The sequence below is a fragment of the Mustela putorius genome, unplaced genomic scaffold (assembly GCF_011764305.1).
Source record: "Mustela putorius furo isolate JIRA1106 unplaced genomic scaffold, ASM1176430v1.1 tig00003949_pilon_pilon_pilon, whole genome shotgun sequence".
Taxonomy (NCBI): Eukaryota; Metazoa; Chordata; class Mammalia; order Carnivora; family Mustelidae; genus Mustela; species Mustela putorius.
This window is the reverse complement of record NW_025422093.1, coordinates 4,088,078-4,111,119: the sequence shown is the minus strand read 5'-3', so window position 1 is coordinate 4,111,119 and position 23,042 is coordinate 4,088,078. Positions and strand designations below refer to the sequence as shown.

The window sequence follows — 23,042 nt, the reverse complement described above, 5'->3', positions numbered from 1 at the left end:
AATGATTTAAGCATTTTATAAATGTTTAAAGAGAATATTTTAATGCATGTTGTAATATATCACGTATTGACAGTACCATCATTATAATTAGAAGCCAGTACTTCTTAAAATACAGTGAAGGACCACTTTTATATTACAAGTTATGTGTGACACACAACATGTTGCATATAACATGTGTTAGATTTAGGTTTTGGGAATATTACATGTGGACAAAAAGTAGAATTTGCATATAATAAAATGTTGCCTGCTGTTCTCTCTGGTAGGGTTAGGACGATTTTTATTTTTGGTGATTTTCTGCATTTTCCAAATGTTCAAGGAACCATAGACTTTTTTGTGATGACAAAGGTTTTATTTTTAAATTCAAGTATAATGTGTTATTAATTTCAGGTGTACAATGAGAACGTTTTTTTAAATGATAATTTTGAAAATATTAAATTTTCCCATACCATACCTAGAATATTGAAATCTTCTTCATTTAAAAAAAAAAAAAAAGAGTATTTTTACTTTTGCTTTCTGAGTGGATTTAGTTTGTGCACAAATTTGCATTTAACAAATTTACACCATTGTATGTTTCCCATGTAGTTTCTACTTTTCTTATTAGGTAAAGTTTTTATAAGCAGTTAAAAGCATTATTGTATTTGATTAGTCTTCTACTTTTTACTTTTAGGTTGGTGTTTGGAATGCTTTATCCTGCATATTATTCCTACAAAGCTGTGAAAACAAAAAACGTAAAAGAATATGTAAGTATAGATTTATGAGTGATTAAGTTTAGCTTAATGAATCTATGATATACAAGATAGAAAAATCATTATTTTAGAAATAGCTGGGATAATGTTTTTGGATAAAAATGTTACATAAATTAAAAGACTAACTTCATTAACTTCATAAACTGATTTTGAATACAATTCTAAAGTGGAGTTTCAAAAATAAGTTCACTGTCAGTTGGCATTTAAGTAAGTGTAGGATTTCCAGGTGGGTAATGGGATCTCTTATTCTTTTTGTGGAAGTTCCAGGTTAAGAAGTTGGGTGGACTGTTTTTTAGCCTGTGAATTTATAGGTAGACTGAGAACATAATTCTTTCTCACCCCAAACTTTTTTCCTTTTTTTCATAGCTGTTATGTCACTTTTTAATTGATTTAAATACACGAATACCTACTCATCACTACTGACAACTGCAGTCCTTTTTCTTCTTAAATCAGACTCTACAGTTGATGCTTGAACAACACAGGGGTTCCCCCACTGTGGGAAGTCTGAATATAATTTTTTTAACTCCCAAAACTTAGCTATTAATTGCCTACTGTTGAACAATTGCCTACTGAAGAAGCCTTACCCATAAGGTAGACAGGCAGCTAACACAGGTATGTTAAATACTTATTAAAAGTTAACTGGAGAGGGGCATCTGGGTGATTCAGTTGGCTTGGCTTCAGACTCTTGATTTCAGCTCAGGTAGTGATCTCAGGGTCATGGAGCCTGCTTAGGATTCTCTGGCCCGCTCTTTTAAAAAAAAAAAAAAAAAAGCAAGCTAGAGAAAAGAGGTTAAGAAAAATCATAGGGAAGAGAAAATACATTTATAGGACTGTGCTAGATTTATTGAAAAAGAATTTGAGTAAGTGGACCTGCATGGTCCAAACCTGTGTTGTTCAGGGGTCAACTGTACTAGCTGATAACATTCCTTCTTATTTGAAATGTTTGTCATACTGTTATTAAAGGACTTTTTTCCTGAATCCCATTAGCTTCAGTTGAAATACAGGGTGAAGTTTCTCAACTTTGCACTGATTTCACCTGTAAAGCATTTTAAACCCAGGATATGCAGACCGGTATGCTATGTAGTTGTGGTATTCTCCGATCTTCCCCCTAAATCTGGGTGATTTTTTGGGAAAAGAATTAAGTACAAATTGAAAATGAAGTTTAAATGAGATGCTGTAGTAATACGAAGATATTACCAGTGGGCACACAAATGCCATGCCCTAAAATTAAAAGGGGATAATGGTAAGGAATATGAAAGTAAGAATGTGGGGAAAAAAGAAATAGGCCTGTCATGTGTAAGTTCATGCTAAAAGAGCAAAAAAACTAGTGTTATTTAGCGACTGACCTAAGAACCATTATAAAATATTTATCTGTTTCTTACTATGCATCTGTTTAACTTCGTTCGTGTTAATTTTTAGAGACTTAAAAACATGGGCTTGTGTGTTCTAATTCCTTAATACTCAAATTTTTGTCACTGTATTTGTCTATAAATTTGGGATTAATAAGAATGGTCTAACCCTGCAGTTTTAATTGTCTCAGAAGTTAAAGATAACCCATGGAAGAGAATCCAGTAACATTCTTACTCAAACTGATGGAAAAACTATAAAACAGGATATATGTTGATATATGTACATATGTATGCATACATGTGTGTAGTTAGGTATATATTTCACATATTGTCTTGTAGTTTTCAGAGAATAACTCCTTATTAACCGAGTAGAAACTATCTGTATGTAATTTTGCTGTGATATTGTGACTCCGAAAAGTTCTCTTAATGTGCTCTTGGGAACATCAGAATAAGGAGTAGTTGAAGAGGAACTAGGCAGGTAGAAAGGCAGTTGGTTTGATAGTTACATGGTAATCACCTCTCCATAAACAAAATGAAAGCTAAAAACAAAAATGGCCAGGCATCAGAAAAGGAAAGGCAGGGCATTTACCTTTAACTGGGAAATACGATACAACTCGGAAAACCCGGCGACCAGGTTGTCTGCTATCAGGGCTGCTAGTGAGACCAAGAGGAGATGTCACATGAGAACATTTGCATTTATTTAGTTTCCTACCAGTTTCAAAGTACGTTTATACATTATTGTTTCTAACTGCTACTGTAACAAATTGCCATGTACTTACTGGCAGGAATGGTATCGGATTGGATATCTTATTCATAATGTTTTATTCTTTCTCTGCTACCATGCTACCTTTAGAAAAGTAAATGAGGATTCTAGCTTCAGGAAAAAGTAGGAACAATTTTCACAGCCAGCCAGTGGACCTTCTTCCAACGTAAGCCTGCCAGGGCCATAAAAATAAGGGCATTTTTTTTTTAAGAAGGGCACTGAGGCTGCTTAACCAGCCAGTACTAGGACAGAACTCATAAGCATCTAAATCAACTGTGATCAAAACTGTTAAAAGTGAAATTGGGTTTTGAAAGTATTGGCAGTTCTTTAAGTATTTCCATTCTAAATTTACTTTTGACGAAATGTTTGAATATTATTTTCTTGCTGAGTCTCGCCTAAACTTAAACTCTGGTCTAACAGTTTTACTAAAACTCTGTTCTCATTGTTTTCCTGTGTACTGATCCCATCCACATTTGCTTTGTTTTGCATATGGTAGTTTCTTAGCAAAGTTAACCTTCTTCAGATTTCCCTGTTATATTTTTAATAGGCTTTCATATTATCTGATATTGTATTATTTGTTTGCATGTGTGTTTGTCCCCCTCCCCCAAGAGACAGCTCCACAGAGTTTTGCTGTTTTGTTAACTGCTACATTCCCTACCTAAAACAGGACGTGGTATTTATAGTAGGTACTCAGTATTTTTTGAATGAATGAGTAAATGAATATTCAGAATAAGAAAAGGAAAGAGGCACCTGGGTGGCTCTGACGGCTGAGCTTTTTGCCTTTGGCTCAGATCATGATCTCCAGGTCTTGGGATCAAGCCCCATGTTGGGCTTCCGGCTCAGCGGAGAGTCTGCCTCACCCTCTGCCTCTGTCTCTCCCCCCACTCATGCTCTCTCTCACTCAAATGAATAAGTAAAATATAAAAAAGAAAGAAAGAATAAGGAAAGGAAGTAGAGTTGAAAAGCGTACATTTCTTAAATGGATTGGTCTGGTTTCTCAGCTTTGATTTTGCTGGATTAAGGAGTATGTAGTCCATTCTGACTTACCCCAAAGCTCAGTTTCTTTGTGGTATTTGGTTCTTACCTAAATTCCACTGATATCTACTTCAAAATTGTTTTCAGAAAGCAAACATTTTAGATTAATTTACTTCTTTCCACCCTAACTACTACCATTCCCCTTAAGCCTGCAAATAGTAGATTGCACCTGATAAAACAGATGCTGTACTCAAATCAAAACAAATGGAAAGTGCTGTGTATTTTGGCAACCTTCCTTTCTTCCTTTGCCTATTTTTAAAACAGAGCTTTCCTAGGATATAATTTCCTGTATAGTGTGGCTGATATGGCCTACTTAAAGTCTTTCAGCCTTGCAGTAATTGAAATGTAAACTTACTGAAGAATTAGTATGGTTTTGCAAATTTTTTTAGGCTTATACCATCTCGTGACTTGAAAATAGAGTGTTTACTTCCAAGTCGTGTGTAATTGCTGTAGCTTTTCTAGGAAACCGTGTTCTTATTCTAAGAATGTTGGAGAACGTGGCAATGAAAAGATTGGCTGACAGCACTTAAAAAATCAAAATCAGACATTTGGTCCCGAGACTTACTCTGAGCAAGAACAAAGAACAGTGAAAACTCTGGGAGACTACTCTTTTAAAAGGCTTAGAAATAGCCCTCTAAAACCCTATTGACTTGGTTTTGAAAGTGACCTAATTTTTCCTGGATACTTGGGTGATATGAAAATGAACAAATATGCCTCATACCAGCTTAACAGTTATTTTCAACTGGTAAAATGTGAAGCTGTCTGCTAGTTTTAGGGTGGTATAGAAGAGGAAAAAATACAATGAAGTATACATTTTTATATTGTCAGGAAGTATTCCCCAGGTATCTTTTCATATTTTTGTTTAAAGATCTTATTTATTTATTTATTTATTTATTTATTTGAGAGAGAGAGACAGCATGAGCATGGAGAGGGTCAGGGAGAGGGAGGAGAAGCAGACTCCCCACTGAGCAGGGAGCCTGATGTGGGGCTTGATACCAGGACCCTGGGATCATGACCCTGGGATCATTTACTGACTGAGCCACCCAGGTGCCCCATCTTTTCATATTTTGGATTAAAAATACTCACTTGATTCAAGGATTTTCTTTTGGGAAGTACAAAGGTTAACCTCTGATTAAGTGGAATTTTTTGAAAATTAGTTTTGTCAAGCCACAGGCTTATATTTACTTACCAGAAGGCTGTTTAAGAGGCAGTTTTCTGATCTTTTGTTTCTGATCTGGTCTTCTGTCAATTTTTCTTTTTGTTCTATTTTATGATGGGTTTCTCAATTTCATTTTCTAACCCTTTAGTTAATCTTTAATTCCTGCTCCTGTGTGTTGAATTTCTAAGAGCGCTTTTCATTCAATGAATGTTCCTTTTCCTCTAGTGTCCTATTCTTATGTTGTTTAAAATAGCTTCCCTTTTGTCTGAATCTGTGAATGATGGTATTTTAGATGTCTACTTCCTGCATAATCTTTCCTTTGAATTCTGTTTGTTTGTTTCAGCCTCTGTCTGTCATGTTTGATTTTTCTCAAATGTTGGATAGTCCTTGGTCCTCTGCTCATGTTAGAGTATGATAGTCACAAGCTGGCTAGCGACCCTGTGCCCTTGAAGAGGCCTGAATGTCCTTTTCAGTGTCGGGTGATCTGATGAGGCAATTGTATTTGTTCCCAGAGCTCCTGAGAGGAAGTATCACAAACTGAATAGCTTTAAAAACAAACAAATTTATGTCTCATGGTTCTGGAGGTACAGAGGACATAATCAAGATGTGGACAGAGCCACACTCCCCCTGAAGCCTGTTGAGGAGAATCCTTTTTTGCCTGTTTCCGGGGTCTGGTGGTTGCCAATCCTTGGTGCTCCTTACCTTCTAGCTATAGCCCTTCATGCTCTGCGCCTGCCCTCACATGGTCATCTACCGGTGTGTCTGTGTCCTTCCAAGGAAGCAGGCACATGAGATTCGGGGCCCACCATACCCCAGTGTGACCTTGTCTTAACTAATAACATCTGCAGTGACCTTGTTTCCAAATGATGTCACATTCTGAGGTACTGGGGGTTACAACTTTGTATTAGTTAGATCAGGCTGCCATCACAAAATACCACACACCGAGGACCTTAAACAACATAAATTTATTTTCTCACAGTTATGGAAGCTGAAAGTCCAAGATTAAGGTGCCATCAGGATTGGTTTTTGATGACACATCTTCCTGGCTTGTAGACAGCCACCTTCTCCTTGTGTCCTCATGTGGCCTTTTCTAGGTGCAGGTGTGACAGACACAAGAGTGTCTTTTTCTTTTAAGGACATGAGTTCTATCAAATTAGGGCCCCCTTATGACTTCATTTAATCTTAATAACCTCCATTAAGGCCCCATTTCCAAATACAGTCACCTTGGGGCTTATGACTTTAACATATGAATTTGGGGCAATCACAGTTCAGTCCATAACAGACGTCAACATATCTGAGGGAGACACAGTCCAAACCATAAAAACTGTTTCGTTGGCAAATTGTCAATTTGTCTGTATCTTTTGGTATTTTCTCTCATGCAAGTCAGATTCTTCAGAGAAGATTCTACCATTCTGAAAGGTACTTGCTAGCTAGCATTCTGTTGATAGTATAATGGTTGGGGGCTCTCAATTATTAATTTATAAACTGTAATTTAATTCCTCTCTCAACTGTGTCAGAGATTTGCAAATCCAGAGCTCCTCTGACTCACTCTTCCCAGAGAATCAGCCACAAGGTTCTTCTGGGAGGAAGGAGGCACATCACCAAACCACTAGAGTGGGAGGGCATTTGGGGGCCTGCCTGCTCCTTAGGCAGACTTAACAGCCATTCTTCCTGTCTTTTGCCCTAGTAGCCAAGAATTATGTCACCATTTCTTTTTTTTTTTTTTTTTTTTTTTTTTAAAGATTTTATTTATTTATTTGACAGAGAGAGATTACAAGTAGGCAGAGAGGCAGGCAGAGAGAGAGAGGAGAAAGCAGGCTCCCCGCTGAGCAGAGAGCCTGATGCGGGACTCGATCCCAGGACCCTGGGATCATGACCTGAGCCGAAGGCAGCGGCTTAACCCACTGAGCCACCCAGGCGCCCTATGTCACCATTTCTTGAGCCTTTCTGGAGCTCTGCAGTGTCAAATTGAATTGCTTCTCAATTTTTCCCACTCTCAGCTTAATATTCAGTTTTTTCAGGCCCCCTAAGTCTGTTGCTACTCATCCGCTTCCTTCCTAGCTCCAAAAATTTCAACCTTGTCTTCTCTTCTATATTTTCTGGACTCAGTTTCTTTTAAAAAATCACTTTTACTGTTGTTTTAATGAGATTTGTGGTAAGGATACAATTAAATGTGTATATTCAGTTTATCATCTTTACCCAGATTCCCAAATAGACTTTGTGAGTGGCATATTTCTGGTTGAAATATACTGCGATATCAAATAAGACTTATTTTATCATTAACATGGGCTCTTAAAATGTGTCTACATAGAAGATGGGTTAAAAGTAGTAATAGATATCATTTTTTAGATCTCTGACAATCATTTTAAAAGTTAATTTTAATTGACATCAGTGAATACATGCGTGTCCATCTTGTCTTGGGTTATTTGGTTTGTAAATCAAGTACCGATAAATAAAAATCACAATTTTCACTTAGGACAGTTAAATAAAATCACTTGGGACAGTTCATTATCCTTTAATGAAATAAATCTACTTACAATTATAAACCTGAGTCTACGGCCATACCACCCTGAACACGCCCGATCTCGTCTGATCTCGGAAGCTAAGCAGGGTCGGGCCTGATTAGTACTTGGATGGGAGACAATTATAAACCTGATTTTTGATATGCCACGTTTACTTATTATATGTTAACTACATACCAGTATGTATTTTCACTGCTAAAGTAATTGATGCTATTATAATTAAGTGACTTAGACGCTTCCTTACATTTTCTAAAACCAATTTCTTCATAATCATCTCATTGCCGTTACAATGAACTCACTTTAGAAAACAAGTGTTAAATTTAAGTAAGGTTATATAATCGGGGGGTGTGTTAAGTGAATGTCTAGCATAGTTCCTTCTAAAATTTTAGAATGTGAATTACAGTACTTCTTGACCTTTATGAAGTCAACAAAAGCATGCCTCCAATTTTCACACTAAGATATAGCTGGCCAAGCACAGCTATCTGGTCCTTTTCTAGCTTCCAATGCAAATGCTTTGGAAAACATACACAAAGAAAAAAAAAAATTCTCATAGTAACATTTAAACCTAATAGGCTAACTTGGGCTTTTGCTATTATCTAAGAAGAATTTGACCAATTGTGGTGCCAATGGAAATAGATTTTTGAAAACAGGGACAGAAACAGTTGTTTCCATTAAAGGAAATGTTGTTAAGGAGTAAATTGGAGGGAGGCCTAGCCACCTCCACCCCAATCCCCAGTGATGGAACAGCTGAAAATCAGAAAGGCTACAGCAACCAAAACACTTGACTGCCACCACCCTCACTGAGGGGAGACAGCTTACTCTCTCTCTCTCTCAAATAAACATATAAATCTTTAAAAATAAAAAAAAGCTGACAGATATTCAGAAATATAATAGAAATGTAAGAATATGAGATTCTTTTTAAAAATTACCCAAAAAATTATGTTATACAAATATATGAAATTTTGTCTGTCTCTTGGCTATCAGAATATACTGATTCTTTTTTTAAACCACATATCCAAACTCCAGGTCAAATGAGAAAACAGTCTTCAAAAGATCTTGAAAAGTCACAAAAGTATATTGAGTTTAATTGTTTTATTTTAAAGTATTGTATTAACTTAAAAAGATTTCCAATAGGTATCTTATTTTTTTAAAAAATTTTATTTAAATTCCAGTTAATATGCACTGTAGTAGTAGTTTCAGGTGTACAATATAGTGATTCAAATCTTACATACAACACTCAGTGCTCATCACAAGTGCCCTCCTTTATCCCCATCACCTATATCACCCATCCCGCCACCCACCATCCCTCCAGCAACCCTCAGTTTGTTCTCTCAAAGTCTGTTTCTTGGCTTGCCTCTCTCTTTTTTTCCCCCTTGCTGATTTGTTTTATTTCTTGAATTCCACATATGAGTGAAAGTATATGGTGTTTGTCTTTGACTGACTGATTTCACGTAGCATAATACTGTCTCGCTCCATCCATGTCATTGCAAATGGCAAGGTGTCGTTCTTTTTGATGGCTGAGTAATACTCCGTTGTATATGTATATACCAGATCTTTATCCATTCATCAATTGATAGACACATGGACTGTTTCCATAATTTAGCTATTGTAGATAATGTTGCTGTAAACATCAAAGTGCATGTCTCCTCTAGACTTAGTGTTTTTGTATTCTGTGGGTAAATACCTAGTAGTGCAATTGCTGGATCACAGGGTAGTTCTATTTTTAACTTTCTGAGGAACTTCCATAGTGTTTCCAGAGTGGTTGTACCAGTTTCCATTATCACCTATAGTGCAAGAGGGTTTCTCTTTGCCTATGTCCTCACCAACATTTGTTTCTTGTGTTGTTGATATTAGGCATTCTGACAGGTGTGTCTTGGCTATCAGATTAAATATAGACTGATTCCTTTGTTTTTAAACCACAGTTCCAAATTCTGTAGGTAAAATGTGGGCAAAAAATCTTCAACAAAAGATCTTCAACAAAGTTCAATGGAGTAGTTTTATTTTTAAATATTATATTAATTTTCGAAGGCTTCCAATAGGCCTCTTTTAAATGAAGATCTAACACTTTAGTTTTATCATGCTATATATTTTTTATTAGTATTTTAAGTAGGCTCCATGCCCAGTGTGGAGCCCAATACAGGGTGTGAACTCATGACTCTGGGATCAAGACATGAGCAGAGAATAGGAGTCGGACACTCAACTGACTGAGCCACCCAGGAGCCCCTAAATGTGTTTTTTTTTAATCCCCAAGTAATTTTTATCTGCAGCCAAGGTGAAAATAATTAAGAGGTATCTTATGTTATTGTGAAAAGTGAATCATTTTGCTACATTGTACTTATATAAGTTTTTGTATGCAGATGGACCTCAAATAGCAAATAGTTTGTTTTAGAAACATCTGTATGTAAATGGACTAATTAACAACTTGGAACCTCTTGTAGAAAAATAATGCTTTAACACAATTAATCATACGATACAATTATGGGGGTAAAGATATTCAGTTAGACTTTCTCCTAGTTCCAGTGTTGTGAGGCTGGCCATACAAAGGATTTCCTCCATCAGTAAAGTTTCCCTCTAGAATCATTCACCTTTCTGCACCTTACTCCTGCCTATTTGTTCCTCAGACTGTGTTTACCCAGGGCCTTCAGGCTGTCCTGCACCCTGGCACTCAGCCAGCCCTTTCTTACTCCCAAGTGTCCTATGACCTGTCACTCTTCCCTCTCCACTCACCCAAATGTGAACTTCAGTTCTCTAGGTGCTTTTGAAGGGAAGTAATTTGATATTCCAGGTTCCTTTTCAGTCACGACAGAGATTTATTCTTCCTGGAGTTTTTTCCTGCCAGTCTTTGCTTCTCAAGAACACTGTGTTATCCCATGTGGCTTAAAGGCTGGTTCTTACTGTTTGAATGATTATTGTAGGTTCAAAGTATGCTATTGAGCCCAGAATATAAAACTACAAGTTGCCTATAAAAGAGTGTATTTTAGCTAAAAGAATGACATTTTTCATGTTCTGTGTGCCTTGCAGTCTTGCCTGTCACCTGGACAAAGGAGCATATCCTGGAGTAGCTCAGTTAGTTCATTTGTGGAAATAGCAAGATGGGATTGCATGTGTGAAGGTAGATGGAATGATGGTACCTCCATGCCAGAATACTTTCCGTGGGAAACATGATGGGCCAAGACTTTGGGAGCACTTAGGGAAAGAAGGTAGAGTGACTTTTTTTTTTTTTTTAAGATTTTATTTATTTATTTGACAGACAGAGATCACAAGTAGGCAGAAAGGCAGGCAGGGTAGGTGGGAAGCAGGCTCCTCGCTGAGCAGAGAGCCTGATGCGGGGCTTGATCCCAGAACCCCCGGATCATGACCTGAGCCAAAGGCAGAGGCTTTAACCCACTGAGCCACCCAGGCGCCGCCCCATTTATTTTTTATTCATTTATTTGTTTTTAGGTAGAGTGACAATTTAATGTTAAAAGCACACGTAAGGGGCAGCTGGGTGGCTCCGTTGGTTGAGCGTCTGACTCTTGGTTTCAGTTCAGGTCACCATCTCAGCCTGGTGGAATCTGAGCCCCTGTCAGGCTCTTTATTCAGCAAGGTATCTGCTTGAGATTCTCTCACTCTCCCTGGGCCCCTCCCAGGAAATTCTGTGTGGTTCTTTTATAAGGGAACTGTTTTTCTCACAAATATTTATTATCCCAAATAAATCAATAGTACCTTAAATAGTATAAAAAAGTGAACTGTGAATTCTCAGCCAGTATAGGTGGAGAGAGTTATTTTGGACGAAGACGTCATTCTTTCCTGAATTCTGCTCCCGCCAACACTTCCCATAAGCAGATCCTGCTTTTTACATCTTCTTTCCAACACTCCCTTTTAAATTAATTATCACCTAGTTTTTAAATATGTTTGCACTTTTGCCTTCTCTCGAGTTCCTCAGACTGCTGAGGTTAGGGACGAGATACACAGGGCTTCTGTGATGCACAGTCACTGGGGAAGACCAAGGAAGTAGGGTGACAGAGGCTTCCATTTCTAGTTACAGTCCGTTATTCCTACAGGCTAATTAATCCGTGAGGTCTTTGGCAGTGATGCCTGGGATCTTGCAGCAGCTTCACCATCTGAGAATATAATCCCCAGACATCTGAGTTTGGGGGAGCTGTAAAAAGTTAAGATATTCTTAAATGGGGCAGTGGGAGAAGTACCCCAAAGTTGAGGAAGCCCAAATCAATTCTAGCCTCATGTATTCACCCCCAAACACATGTCCCTTTTTTAAAAAAAAGAACTCTTTTCAGCCATGGCGTCTATTCACTTTGGATTGAACTTCAACTAGCTTATTTTCAAGCATGCTTCTAACTTGGCACAGCTGTGGGAAAAATCCCATAACTGAGCCATCTGGGTTGGATAAAAGAGGGAGTTTTTCTATTGATTTCTCACATTTTGTTCCTTTTTGTTTTTAGTGGGGAAAAATCATTATGAAGTAACCAAATTATTGCATAATGTTAATGAAACGGGAGAAATCTTTTCAACTCTATACTATTGCTAAAGAATTCTATATTAGAAGGTCTCTGTTGTCTCTGAAATGTGGTGTAGAATGAATGTTTTGGGTGAATTGACTTGAGTGAATAATAATGGTCAGAAAATAAAGTTCTCTTTGGGTGGTCTGAAATTCAGCAGTGTTTATTTCTTTTTAGATTCAGCAAAAAAAATTTTTTTTCTGTGAAGCATATTTTAGCATTTTCTGATCTGTCTTTACTTAGTGTGGTTATAATTGAAATCACTAGGCATATGTAATTTTTCATTTTTTCTTAAAGACCAGCATTAATTGCTTTATGATTCAAAGAATCTGGAATTATGAAATGTTGGAAAATTATTTATTCCCTGATAAGTCTGAGAACAACTTTGACAGAATAGACTGTTTTGTATGTTATGAACTGCTGTTTGTAGTCCGGAGTTACTTGTTTGTTACATGTTTGAGTCTTGCATCAATCCATACCTTAGAATTAAGAAACTAAATTTCTATTATTTATTTATTTATTTAAGACAGAGCAAGAGTGTGTGTGCAGGGGTGGTGGCAGGGGCATGCTCAGGAAGCAGGCTCCCCGCTGAGCGGGGAAGCCTGATGCAGGGCTTGATCCGAGGACCCTGGGATCATGGCCTGAGCCAAAGGCAGGCCCTTAACAGACTGAGCCCCCAAATTAAGGAACTATTAAGCAAAAGTCTTCCTCTGCTCTTGCTTTACCTGATCCACCGTGCTGGGTGCTGGCAACATGATAGTGGACAGGTTGGTTTCTGTCCCTGTTGGTTGTTATAGACTAAGCAGCAGGGGTAGGTGTTATATAAACCATTGCTAAGAAAGGATGGTGCACAGAGATTATACATGACCTTTAGAGGGGCGGGAGTTAATTAGGGAAGGCTTTCCTTTGGAAGTGAAGAAACTTCATTCCTGCAAGGCGAATAAATAATATATACTATTTAATAAAACATTAGTAGTTACATGGTGGGCAAACACTCTGTTGGTTTTCACCAAACCTTATTCTTTTATGTCCTCTTTTACTAATCCTTCCTACGAAAGCTTCTTGGTGGTAGGAATACCTTGACATCAGGTTTATGCCTATTTCATGTAGAAGGGCTTTGTTGCTATCAAATTAATATATCACATAATTTTTCATAATTCTATCAAATTAATATATCACATAATTTTTCTTTTATCATGCAAGTGTAATTATACACTGAGATCATTTAACATATGTTACTGTTAATATCACTGTTGTTATAATATCACACTGGTCCTAGCACAGAATAAGTTATAAAGATACAATTTAAGAAAAAAAAAAATTGGGGGCACCTGGGTGGCTCAGTTGGTTAAGTAACTGCCTTCGGGTGTCTGGGTTCTCTGGGTCCTGGTATTGAGTTCTCTGGGTCCTGGTATTGAGTCCTACATCGGACTCCCTGCTCAGCAGGGAACCTTGCTTCTCCCTCTTCCACTCTCCCTGCTTGTGCTCGCTCTCTCTCTCTCTCTGTCAAATAGGTAAATAAAATCTTTAAAAAAAGGAAAGAAATTATTTTTTCTTTCAATAGGCACCACACCCAGCATGAGCCCTACACAGGGCTTGAACTCATGACCCTGACATCAAGACCTGAGCTTGATGTCAGGTCACCAGACACCCCAATATTTTTTAATTAATATGGCATTACTGCTATTACCATGACTCATAAATCTATAGCAACATGCCTCCTTCCACGAGAACATGATATTCCCCTGTATATTTGGGGCCTATGCATTGCTCTCAATTTCTGTGATGGAATCAGAAGGATGGTTTCACGGTTGCTTCACTTTTTGTTTGTTTTATTTGTTTGAGGATTTCAATCAATTTCATTGTCTAAGGGTATAAATCATAAAAACTTGTTTTCTTAAAAATGTTAAAAGATCGTGAAATGAGGCCTACTTTTCTTTTGCAATCAAGGGTAGGTAAATGCATACCTATTAAATGGAGCATGGTCTTTTGATAGTAAATTTAGCCTATGGGTATATTCATTTTACAGTATTCACTCAGGCTTAAAATATCCTCTAATTCCTTTGAGAAAGTAAAGCTAAGAACACCATCACATGACTGTCTGGGTTTCTGAAATGCTAAGGCTTTGTAAAAGCCTTATGGATTTTGAGTAATAATAAAGCAGGTGCTGGCTTGTTAAATAAGCTAATCTGATCCATGCACTATAGAAACTAGAATGTAATTTTAGATACTATGGTTTTGTATCACAGATGAGTCCATAATCTCCAAAAGAACTTGCTTAATTATAAAAGTATATTTTCTTGGAATATAAATTCATTGTGATATTTAAATGATTTTAAGATTCTGTTTGAGGAATCTTACTTATAAATGTTGTATTTTAAATTAAAATATTCATATTTCTCTAGTCACAAAAAATATAGTACATAAAGCATTCCAAGATTTATTTATTTTTTCTTTTTTAAAGATTTTATTGACTTATTTGACAGAGAGAGAGCACAGGGGGGGGAGCAGCAGGGAAAGGGAAAAGCAGGCTCACCAAGCAGAGAGCCCAAAGTGGGACTCAATCCCAGGAACCTGAGATCATGACCTGTGCCGAAGGCAGACACATAACAACTGAGCCACCCAAGTGCCCTGCATTCCAGATTTAAATATAATCACCAGTTCATTGTGACTACTTTCAAAAAAGGTATATTATTAAATAATTAGGAAGAATGGAAATTACAGTCTTGTATATAAGTTAGCCTAGCTCTTTAATTCTTTTTTTTTTTTTCCCTTTAATTCTTTCAATAAATACCTTTGAGAATGTCTTTTGTTCCGGGTACCATAGGAGGCATCAGGTATATTCTTGGGAAACAAAACATAGCAAAGTGAGCATCAAATAACATTTTTCAATTAGTATTCCCACTGACTTCTCTGTACTTTATAATTTGGATATCTTGGCCTCCCACTCAGAATATACCCACTTTAAAACTTCATGCATCTAACTAGCTTACTTATCTGATTTATTGGCCTCATGAAAATAGAAGGGGATTGCCAAAGAAGCCATACAGACTCTCAGTGCAGATGAGAATGAACACATTCACAGAGATAGAACCACATTTGCCAAGAGATCACACAAAAATAGTTTAAAATAGCGTTTCTCTGGCCGTTCCCCAATCTGCTGCATGAGAACATCAGTGCTTCCTATCTTCCAAAATCTGCTGAGAGTCCCCTGAAGGGGTCTTAACCGGAGTTTCTTCACATGGTAATCCTCTTCTCCATTTTCAGATCACTCTGATGGTATCACCTTCATCACCAATCAGGACATCAGCCGTGCCACGCATGGCAGCTGGTGGCACTGGGACTAATGCTTCTTCCCTCATTCTGGAACCTTTGCTACCCTAGCATAACCTTGCCCTAGCATAACCTTTCATGTTAGGGTAGGCAAAGCTACTGTAATTATAGTGTCTAATAAAAATGCAACAGCTGAAGCAATATAGAAAAGTATTTCTCTCTTGGAGCGCCTGGGTGGCTCAGTTGGTTAAGCCGCTGCCTTCGGCTCAGGTCATGATCTCAGGGTCCTGGGATCGAGTCCCGCATCAGGCTCTCTGCTCAGCGGGGAGCCTGCTTCCTCCTCTCTCTCTCTGCCTGCCTCTCTGCCTACTTGTGATCTCTCTCTGTCAAATAAATAAAATCTTTAAAAAAAAAAAAAAGAAAAGAAAAGTATTTCTCTCTTATATATAACAGTCCAGGTTAGGTGTTCATTTTGGCAACAAATTGTCCTCTGCCATCCTTCAAGAACTGGGACTCTACCCACCTTCAGTACATGGCTTCCAGCATTGCCCTGCTCCCTGCCTTCCCAGACCACAGGAAGGAGGAAGAGCCTGTGGGGGAGATATACCCACTTCTCAAAAGCCTCACCTCCCATTCTGCTGGGGAGAACTGGACGCATGGCCCCACCTACCTGCAAAGGGGGGGCTCCACAGCCACCCTTCTGCTGTTGGGCTGCTTTACAGAGAGCAGCCTGTCACCTCCCATCCCTCTCTTGTTTCACTGTCCTCAACCTGGACCATGAGCAGCCTCCTGGATCTAACCTCCAGAGCAGCTGAGGCCATCCTTTGTCTCATAATCTATATAACATCTCCCTAGGATGCTGCTTTTCCTATCCAGATGAGCAGCTTGTCTAAACCTTTACTCCTGTCCTCCAACCCACCCTCCTTCCCACTCACACCCAGCCTGAAAGGATGACCTGCCCTCCTCCTCTGGAGTAAAGATCGAGGTCCCTGGCTCTGGCCTTGTTCCCAACACAGCCGGTTCCGTCTCAGAGGAGCATGCCTCTCTCCTGCTTTCTCGAGCCCACGCTTCTTCATAATCTTATTCTTGTCTTTCTCATGTGGGATCTTGTTCCATTAAGTATCCCTGCTTTCTCTTCGTTTGGATCTTCTTATCTTGCTGGTAGAATTTTCAACCCTTGAGAGTGTAAACCTGCTTTCTTTTTGCTTCATGCTATTTTTTTATTCCCCCTCTTCCCCCCCCCACCCCCCCCCACTTTTAAAACCAGATCTCTTAAAGGGCTGGTTGATGCTCCCCCGTCCTGCTCCATCTCCTCTCGAGTGTCTGGCCTTTTGCAGTCCTTAGAGAGAGGAGCTCCCTGAGCTGCGCACAGCCCATATTCATTCAGCAACTCAATGGTCAAGGCCAGGCACAGGGAATTCAGCAGTGAACAAAATAAAAGTCTTTCTCCTCTAGGCGTTTACATTCTAGTAGGGAAAGACCAAAAAAAATTTTTTAAAGTTAAACATTTGCTAGATATGTGATATGTTTCTAAAGAGAAAAATGAGTCAGGATAAGGAGGGAGCTAAGAGGACATCAATTTATTTTCAAAAACCTCTCGGGTAAATATTCGAGCAGAGACCCGAAGCAAGTGAGAAAGTGATCCGTAGGGATGACTGGGGGAAGAGCATTTCAGACCCCCAAAAAAGTAAATAAATAAACAAGGAAAGCTTGTACAGAGATCCTGAGGCAGGAGTATATCTGCACACACAAGGGGCAATAAAATGGTCAAGGTGATGAGCAGAACAGGGCAACGAGGAGGAGCAGGTGAGGCCAGAGAGGTAGTGGGTGCCGGGTCCACACAGTCGTTTAGGCCGTGGTAAGAATTCTGATGGAGCCCTAAGAGGAGTTTGAGCTGAGGAGTGATATGATTTGGCTTCCGTTTTAAGGAGAGCCTCAGACTGCTGTACGCAGAATTGACCCAGGAAAGCAGAGTGATTGGTTAGGATGCTGTTGGAATCATGCAGACAGGAGATCGTGGTCATCTGGGCTGGGGAGGGATCTGTGGAAGTGGTGAGAAAAGACTTCCATTCCGGGTGGACCAAAGAGATGGCGGGCGAGGTAGTGCTCGGACCTTTCATTGGCCCTTCCAGTGGAATTTTCCCTCCACACTTCTCCACTTTGCTTATGGCCCGGGAGGCTGATTCATAAGGACTGCATCACCTCTGGCTTCCCTTTGGGTTTGGCCCATGAGAGGCTTCTGCAGAAGATCAGAAGGCAGGATGAGCATGAGGTCAGAGGGTTGTCCTCCAGCGTCCTCCCCTGCCACCACGGGTTGACTGTGACTGTCTGACTGTCTGCCTGAGGCTACAGCTCTCCCCTGCAGCTGCCCTCGTCTGATTCCAGGAAACTTTTTTCCCTGCCCTCCCCCCTCCCTTCACATCTAGGGGTAATGCCAGCTCCTTCTGTTGCTAACTCCAGGGTGCACCCGTATCCTTTCATTGGGTTTCCTGAACCTTGCTCACAACTTTATAAATAGTCCCTTTAGTAAGCTTTCTCAGATTGTTATGCTCTTGACTCACACTGGAAGCTAGGACACCTAATGTAGTAAAAACAGCAGAACATTTTCTTTTTTAAATCACAGTTTTTTACTCATTTTTCCCCAGTAAAATGTTAAATCCTTGAGGACAGAAGCTATACTGTTCATGTTTCTATTCTCATAACATAAAGTAAGTAGGGTGTGCTGTCATTGTATCAGTGAGTGTTATATGTGATGATGCTCCCTGAGTCCTTAAGAATTGTCTAAATTATGTTTGAGAAGAAAGATTTAGCAAAGTAGGGTGTGTATGCCCATTTTAGTGCTTATCGGTATAAGCTTCACCTTGTTGGATAGTTCAGTTCCCTGGGACCAAAGAGAGACTTTATTAAGAAAGAGTTAGGTACAGCTTTCTTATTACTCGTTTGTGTGGCGATATCCAGACAGTGGTTTGCTGATTTTGCTAATTGTTTCTGAGCTAGAAAGATACTATATACTATTTGTTTCCACTTCCCTAAGAACACAATTTTTTTACCCAAGAACATAAATTTTTTTAACAAATGAAGTTGATGCCAGTATCCTCTCCTCTCTCCCCCCACCCACGTACCTCACCCCCGCAATTTAAAAGGAGGTTGTAATTTATTAAGGTTACCAGTTAAGTTACTAAATTATATTTGTGTAACATTTTAAAGGTGATTATATTCAGTTATATACATTCACAGATTATCAGTGTGATTATTTTCCTACCAAGTTTTGGTTTCATTTTTGCATTTTGTTATTGATGTTTTCTTTTGACCTAAAGAATATTTTATCTTTAATCGTCACACATTTTAATTATACTTCTATAGTTTTGTGACTTGGTCTCCCCCCTCCCTTTTTTTTTTTTTTTAGATTTTATTTATTTATTTGACAGCGAGAGAGGGAACACTAGCAGGGGAGTGGGAGAGAGAAAAGCAGGCTTCCTGCTGAGCAGGGAGCCCAATGCAGGGCTCAATCCCAGGACCCTGGGATCATGACCTGAGTTGAAGGCAGACGCTCAAGAACTGAGCTACCCGGGCGCCCCTTTTTTCCCCTTTTGACCTTGACTTCTTTCTTGTTATTTCTTTGGAGCAAAACCTTAAGCACTTCGCTGTGTGGCCTTGAGGTATAGTTTTAATAAAAGCTTTGCTGAGTAATCATTTGGTATAAAATCCCAACCAAATCCATTAATAGAAAAAAGAAAGCAATATCTTTTCAAGGTTAACTTTCTTTGTGGTCGCTCCCACGAATAACACATACTCATTACATTCATCTAATTATTATTGCCTGCCTGTTATAATTTAAGGTCCATTTTTCTGGTAAAGACAACCAAAAAAATCCTTATATTTAAGAACAGATTATGAAGGAATTTATTCATTAAAGACAAATTCCTATATAGGGGAGTTTTGCTTATATAAAATTGTTGTCAGTACTCCAGGAAGATGTCCAGGAATACCCTCTTAGTTGGATAGTCAGTTGTGTATTAATTAAAATGGCAGTGGGGCCCCTGGGTGGCTTAGTCGTTAAGCGATAATATAATAATATAATAATAAAAATCTTTTTTAAAAAATAGAATAATAAAATGGCAATAGCATGGCCGCCTTCTTTTTCTCCTTTTTAAATTTTTGACATTACTAAATCCTCTCACAACCTAGACATAAACATGGGGCACCTGAGTGGCTCAGTTGGTTAAGCATCTGCCTTTGGCTCTGGTCATGGCCCCAGGGTCCTGGGATCGAGTCCAGCACTAGGCTCCTCCTCAGTGAGGAGTTTGCATCTCCCTTTTCCCCATCCCTGATTGTGCTCTCTCTTTCTCTGTCTGTGTCAAATAAACAAATAAAATCCTTTAAAAAATAAATAAATAGGTAAACATAACATTCTTTAAAGCACTTTTATTTTGTGAGGTTTAAAATTAATTTAATAACTTCATTCGGAAACTGAATAAGCCCTTGAAATCTGTTGGACATGTAGCTGCTCATTGCCTGGAAAACTAGTCATCCGGGGTATCACCAGTCACTCTGTGTACAGTCTCTATTACCTCTCCTCTACTCTGCTAACCAGTAAGTGACACTACTTGTGAAGTTATTATCCATTTGGAAATTCACGACTGTAACAGTGGTGGGAAATGGTGAAATAATGAAAAGTAGCAAGCACCGACTTAAATAATTTTACCTTTCTGAAAGTTTCCTGAATTTTCTATGAGACAGACAACCAAACTGAAACCTCCACCTTCCTAGTCACACTGAAATCCCTGTGTTGAGTACAAGGAGAGGGACAGGGACTGACAAGAGGGGTCTGAAGGCCCCCCCCTTTCACTGAGAAGCTGTTGTGTTCACCTCAGGGAAGTCTGTGCCTCCTCCAGCCATCTCTTAGCTCACTGGCCTTGTGCACGTTATTTATTTTGGCCTCAAGGTAGTAAGAGTCTGGGGCGCCTGGGTGGCTCAGTGGGTTAAAGCCTCTGCCTTCAGCACAGGTCATGATCTCAGGGTCCTGGGATCGAGCCCCGCATCGGGCTCTCTGCTCAGTGGGAAGCCTGTCCCCCCCCTCTCTTTCTGCCTCCCTCTCTGCCTACTTGTGATCTCTGTCAAATAAATACATAAAATCTTAAAAAAAAAAAAAGATAGTAAGAGTCTACTGTATAATTTGTTTTCAAGCTCTGCCCAGGGAGCTCTCAGGGTTCTTGGCATCTCCTCCAGAGTCCCACCATGGGTGGAATGCAAGGCCCAGTGGGAGCGCTTCTCTCTGTGACTGTCTCTCAGTTTTTCTCAGTAAAGGGTTGTGTCACTTCTAAGATCCCTCTTAACTGTGGAAAAGCTCATTATTCTGCTTACAGTCTCTTTTCTTCATTTCTTTCTTGGGAGAGGCTTTAGTCAGTCAGATTGAAAGCTAATAACCCTCTGGATACAGTCGAGAGGGAAAAGTGCTGAGTTCGTGTTTGGAGCTGGAAGGCTGGGTGAATGAACTCGTGGAAGAGTATCACTTTCCTTTAAAAAGGGAGGGGTGGGAAAAAATACACATAGGATGTGAGTCCTGGAAGAAAATCCCCATATTTGGACAAAAGTTTGGAATTGGCAGCAGTGAGCGATTTATGAGAACTCATGAAAAGTAAAAAAAAAAAACTTACTAAAGAGTACATTTGGGCTGTTCTGTTCTTTTTAAATTTGAGATGATCATTGTAAATCAGTTGCCTTGTATTTCTCATATAGATAATATACTCTATTATTTGCTTTGGGCAAATTTTTTAAGCTTTCAGGAGTTTATAAATTATAGCAAATTGCTATTATTTCTATTTCATGATACATTGCTTCAAAAGTTATTCATGGCTGTTTTTAATTGAATTGTCCATGTAAAGAGAAAAGCATAAAAGTCACTTGAATTATAGTTTCTATTGTCTATGGAATACCCAAACAAACTTCTATAGGAAAACTAAATAGTTAGGTCAATTTTCTAGCTATTTATAGAGACCTAATTTTTTTTTCTTTTTTTTTGGTCATCCCATTGGGATAAGAAACAAAGGAAGTAGCAATTATTCTTGGATCTCACATTTAGCAAATCCTCATATATTCTTTCTCTACATAGTATAGTTAATAGCACCAAATCTGGGGTCAGGCAGAATGGATTCAAATTCTGGCTAAGTGACCTTGAATAAGTCATTATACCTCTCTGTCACTGTTTCCTTATCTGTGGTGGAAATAATTATGTTTCCTTCCTTGTGTATTGTTGTGGAGAGTGGATGATTTAATATGTGATATACTCAGTACCCCTAGCCCATGGTTGGCATGGTTTCGTGTATTAGCCATTATTATAATATTGAGCAAAAGATCAGAGATTGTAATCCTTAATGAAAATCCAGCCTGTGATAAGAGAGTCTCCGTGCTCAGGTAATTTGAAAAGTGTAGTTGAGGAAGTAAGTTCAAGAAAAATTAATCTGGTAGCATTCTATGAAAGGATTGATACAGAAAGACACTGGAGTCTCAGGGACCGGTTAGGATGCTATATTCCAGGCAAGAGGTAGAAATGTCCTGAACTACCGTCTCAGTCCATTCAGACTCTAACAAAAGTACCATAGACTGGGTGGCTTATAAACAACAGAAATTTATTTCTCACTGTTCTGGAGGCTAGAAGTCCAAGATCAAGGCAAGTCTGGTGTCTGGTGAGACCCACTTCTTGGTTCATAGAAGGCCATTTTCTCTGTATTTGGTGGAAGGGAAGAGAGATCTCTTTGGAGGCCCTTTTAGAAGAACACTAACTCCATTTATGAGATAAGCTCCACTCTCGTGACCTATCACCTCTCAAATGTCCCACCTCCTAATACACATTTAGGATTAGGATTTCAGCATACAAATTGGAGGGGAAGGACGCAAATGTTCACTCTATTGCAATGACCATTGTGGTGTTGATAGAAGAAGGAAATGATGTGTGAGAGGTTACAGGTGCCCAAGGAGCTTCGGGGGAAAAGAATAACTAACTGACTTTCAAACTGGGTCACTAGCTTTATGAATTTAACAAAACCCAGGATCGTTCTTTGGTTCCTAACAGTTTCTATATTTTGAGGATTAAGGAATGCAAACTTTAAAAGACCAATAAAGATTAAAATATGATCATATCATATTATGTTGTTACTATATAATAAATAGCTACTCATCATCATGAAGAAGCATATAGATAAGAATAAGATCTCTTAAAGAACTTTGCTCCGCTTAAGAAAAATTAACCTATTGTTCTGATTCTTTCAAATTCCTACATTATATTGTGTCAGGACTAGAGGTTTGTTATTCTTCGATTCTCATATTCTATCCCAAGACTGTTGATGTAAGGATATGAGGAACACAGACATAAACCTGTTGAGAATTAAACCATCACCTTCTGCATCTGATCCAGCCTGCTTTATATCTAAAAATACATATGTAATTATTGAGAGTTGCAGATAATCTTAGTCTGTTATTTCATAAGCATTTTTATTATTTCCAGGTCCGATGGATGATGTACTGGATTGTGTTTGCTCTGTATACTGTGATTGAAACAGTAGCAGATCAAACAGTTGCTTGGTAAGTTCTAGCACTGAAAAGGGCCAGACTATAGACTCCTTATCAGGTGTCCCAAGTTCTTACCTACTCTTGCTGGTAACCAAGTGAATTGGATGAAGTTCCCTAATTATCCAGC

The 23,042-nt window shown here is 38.8% G+C and overlaps 1 protein-coding gene across 3 annotated transcripts in view; it reads left to right on the top strand.

The window, feature by feature from the left end:
- The window catches only part of REEP3 (receptor accessory protein 3), a 96,379-nt gene that overhangs the window by 46,362 nt on the left and 26,975 nt on the right, over positions 1–23,042 (top strand). For all 3 annotated transcript variants that reach the window (XM_045069893.1, XM_045069894.1, XM_013063060.1), the window contains exons 2-3: positions 668–740; positions 22,851–22,927. In XM_045069893.1, the coding sequence (XP_044925828.1) occupies positions 668–740; positions 22,851–22,927 (150 nt within the window). The remainder of the gene's footprint in view (positions 1–667; positions 741–22,850; positions 22,928–23,042) is intronic.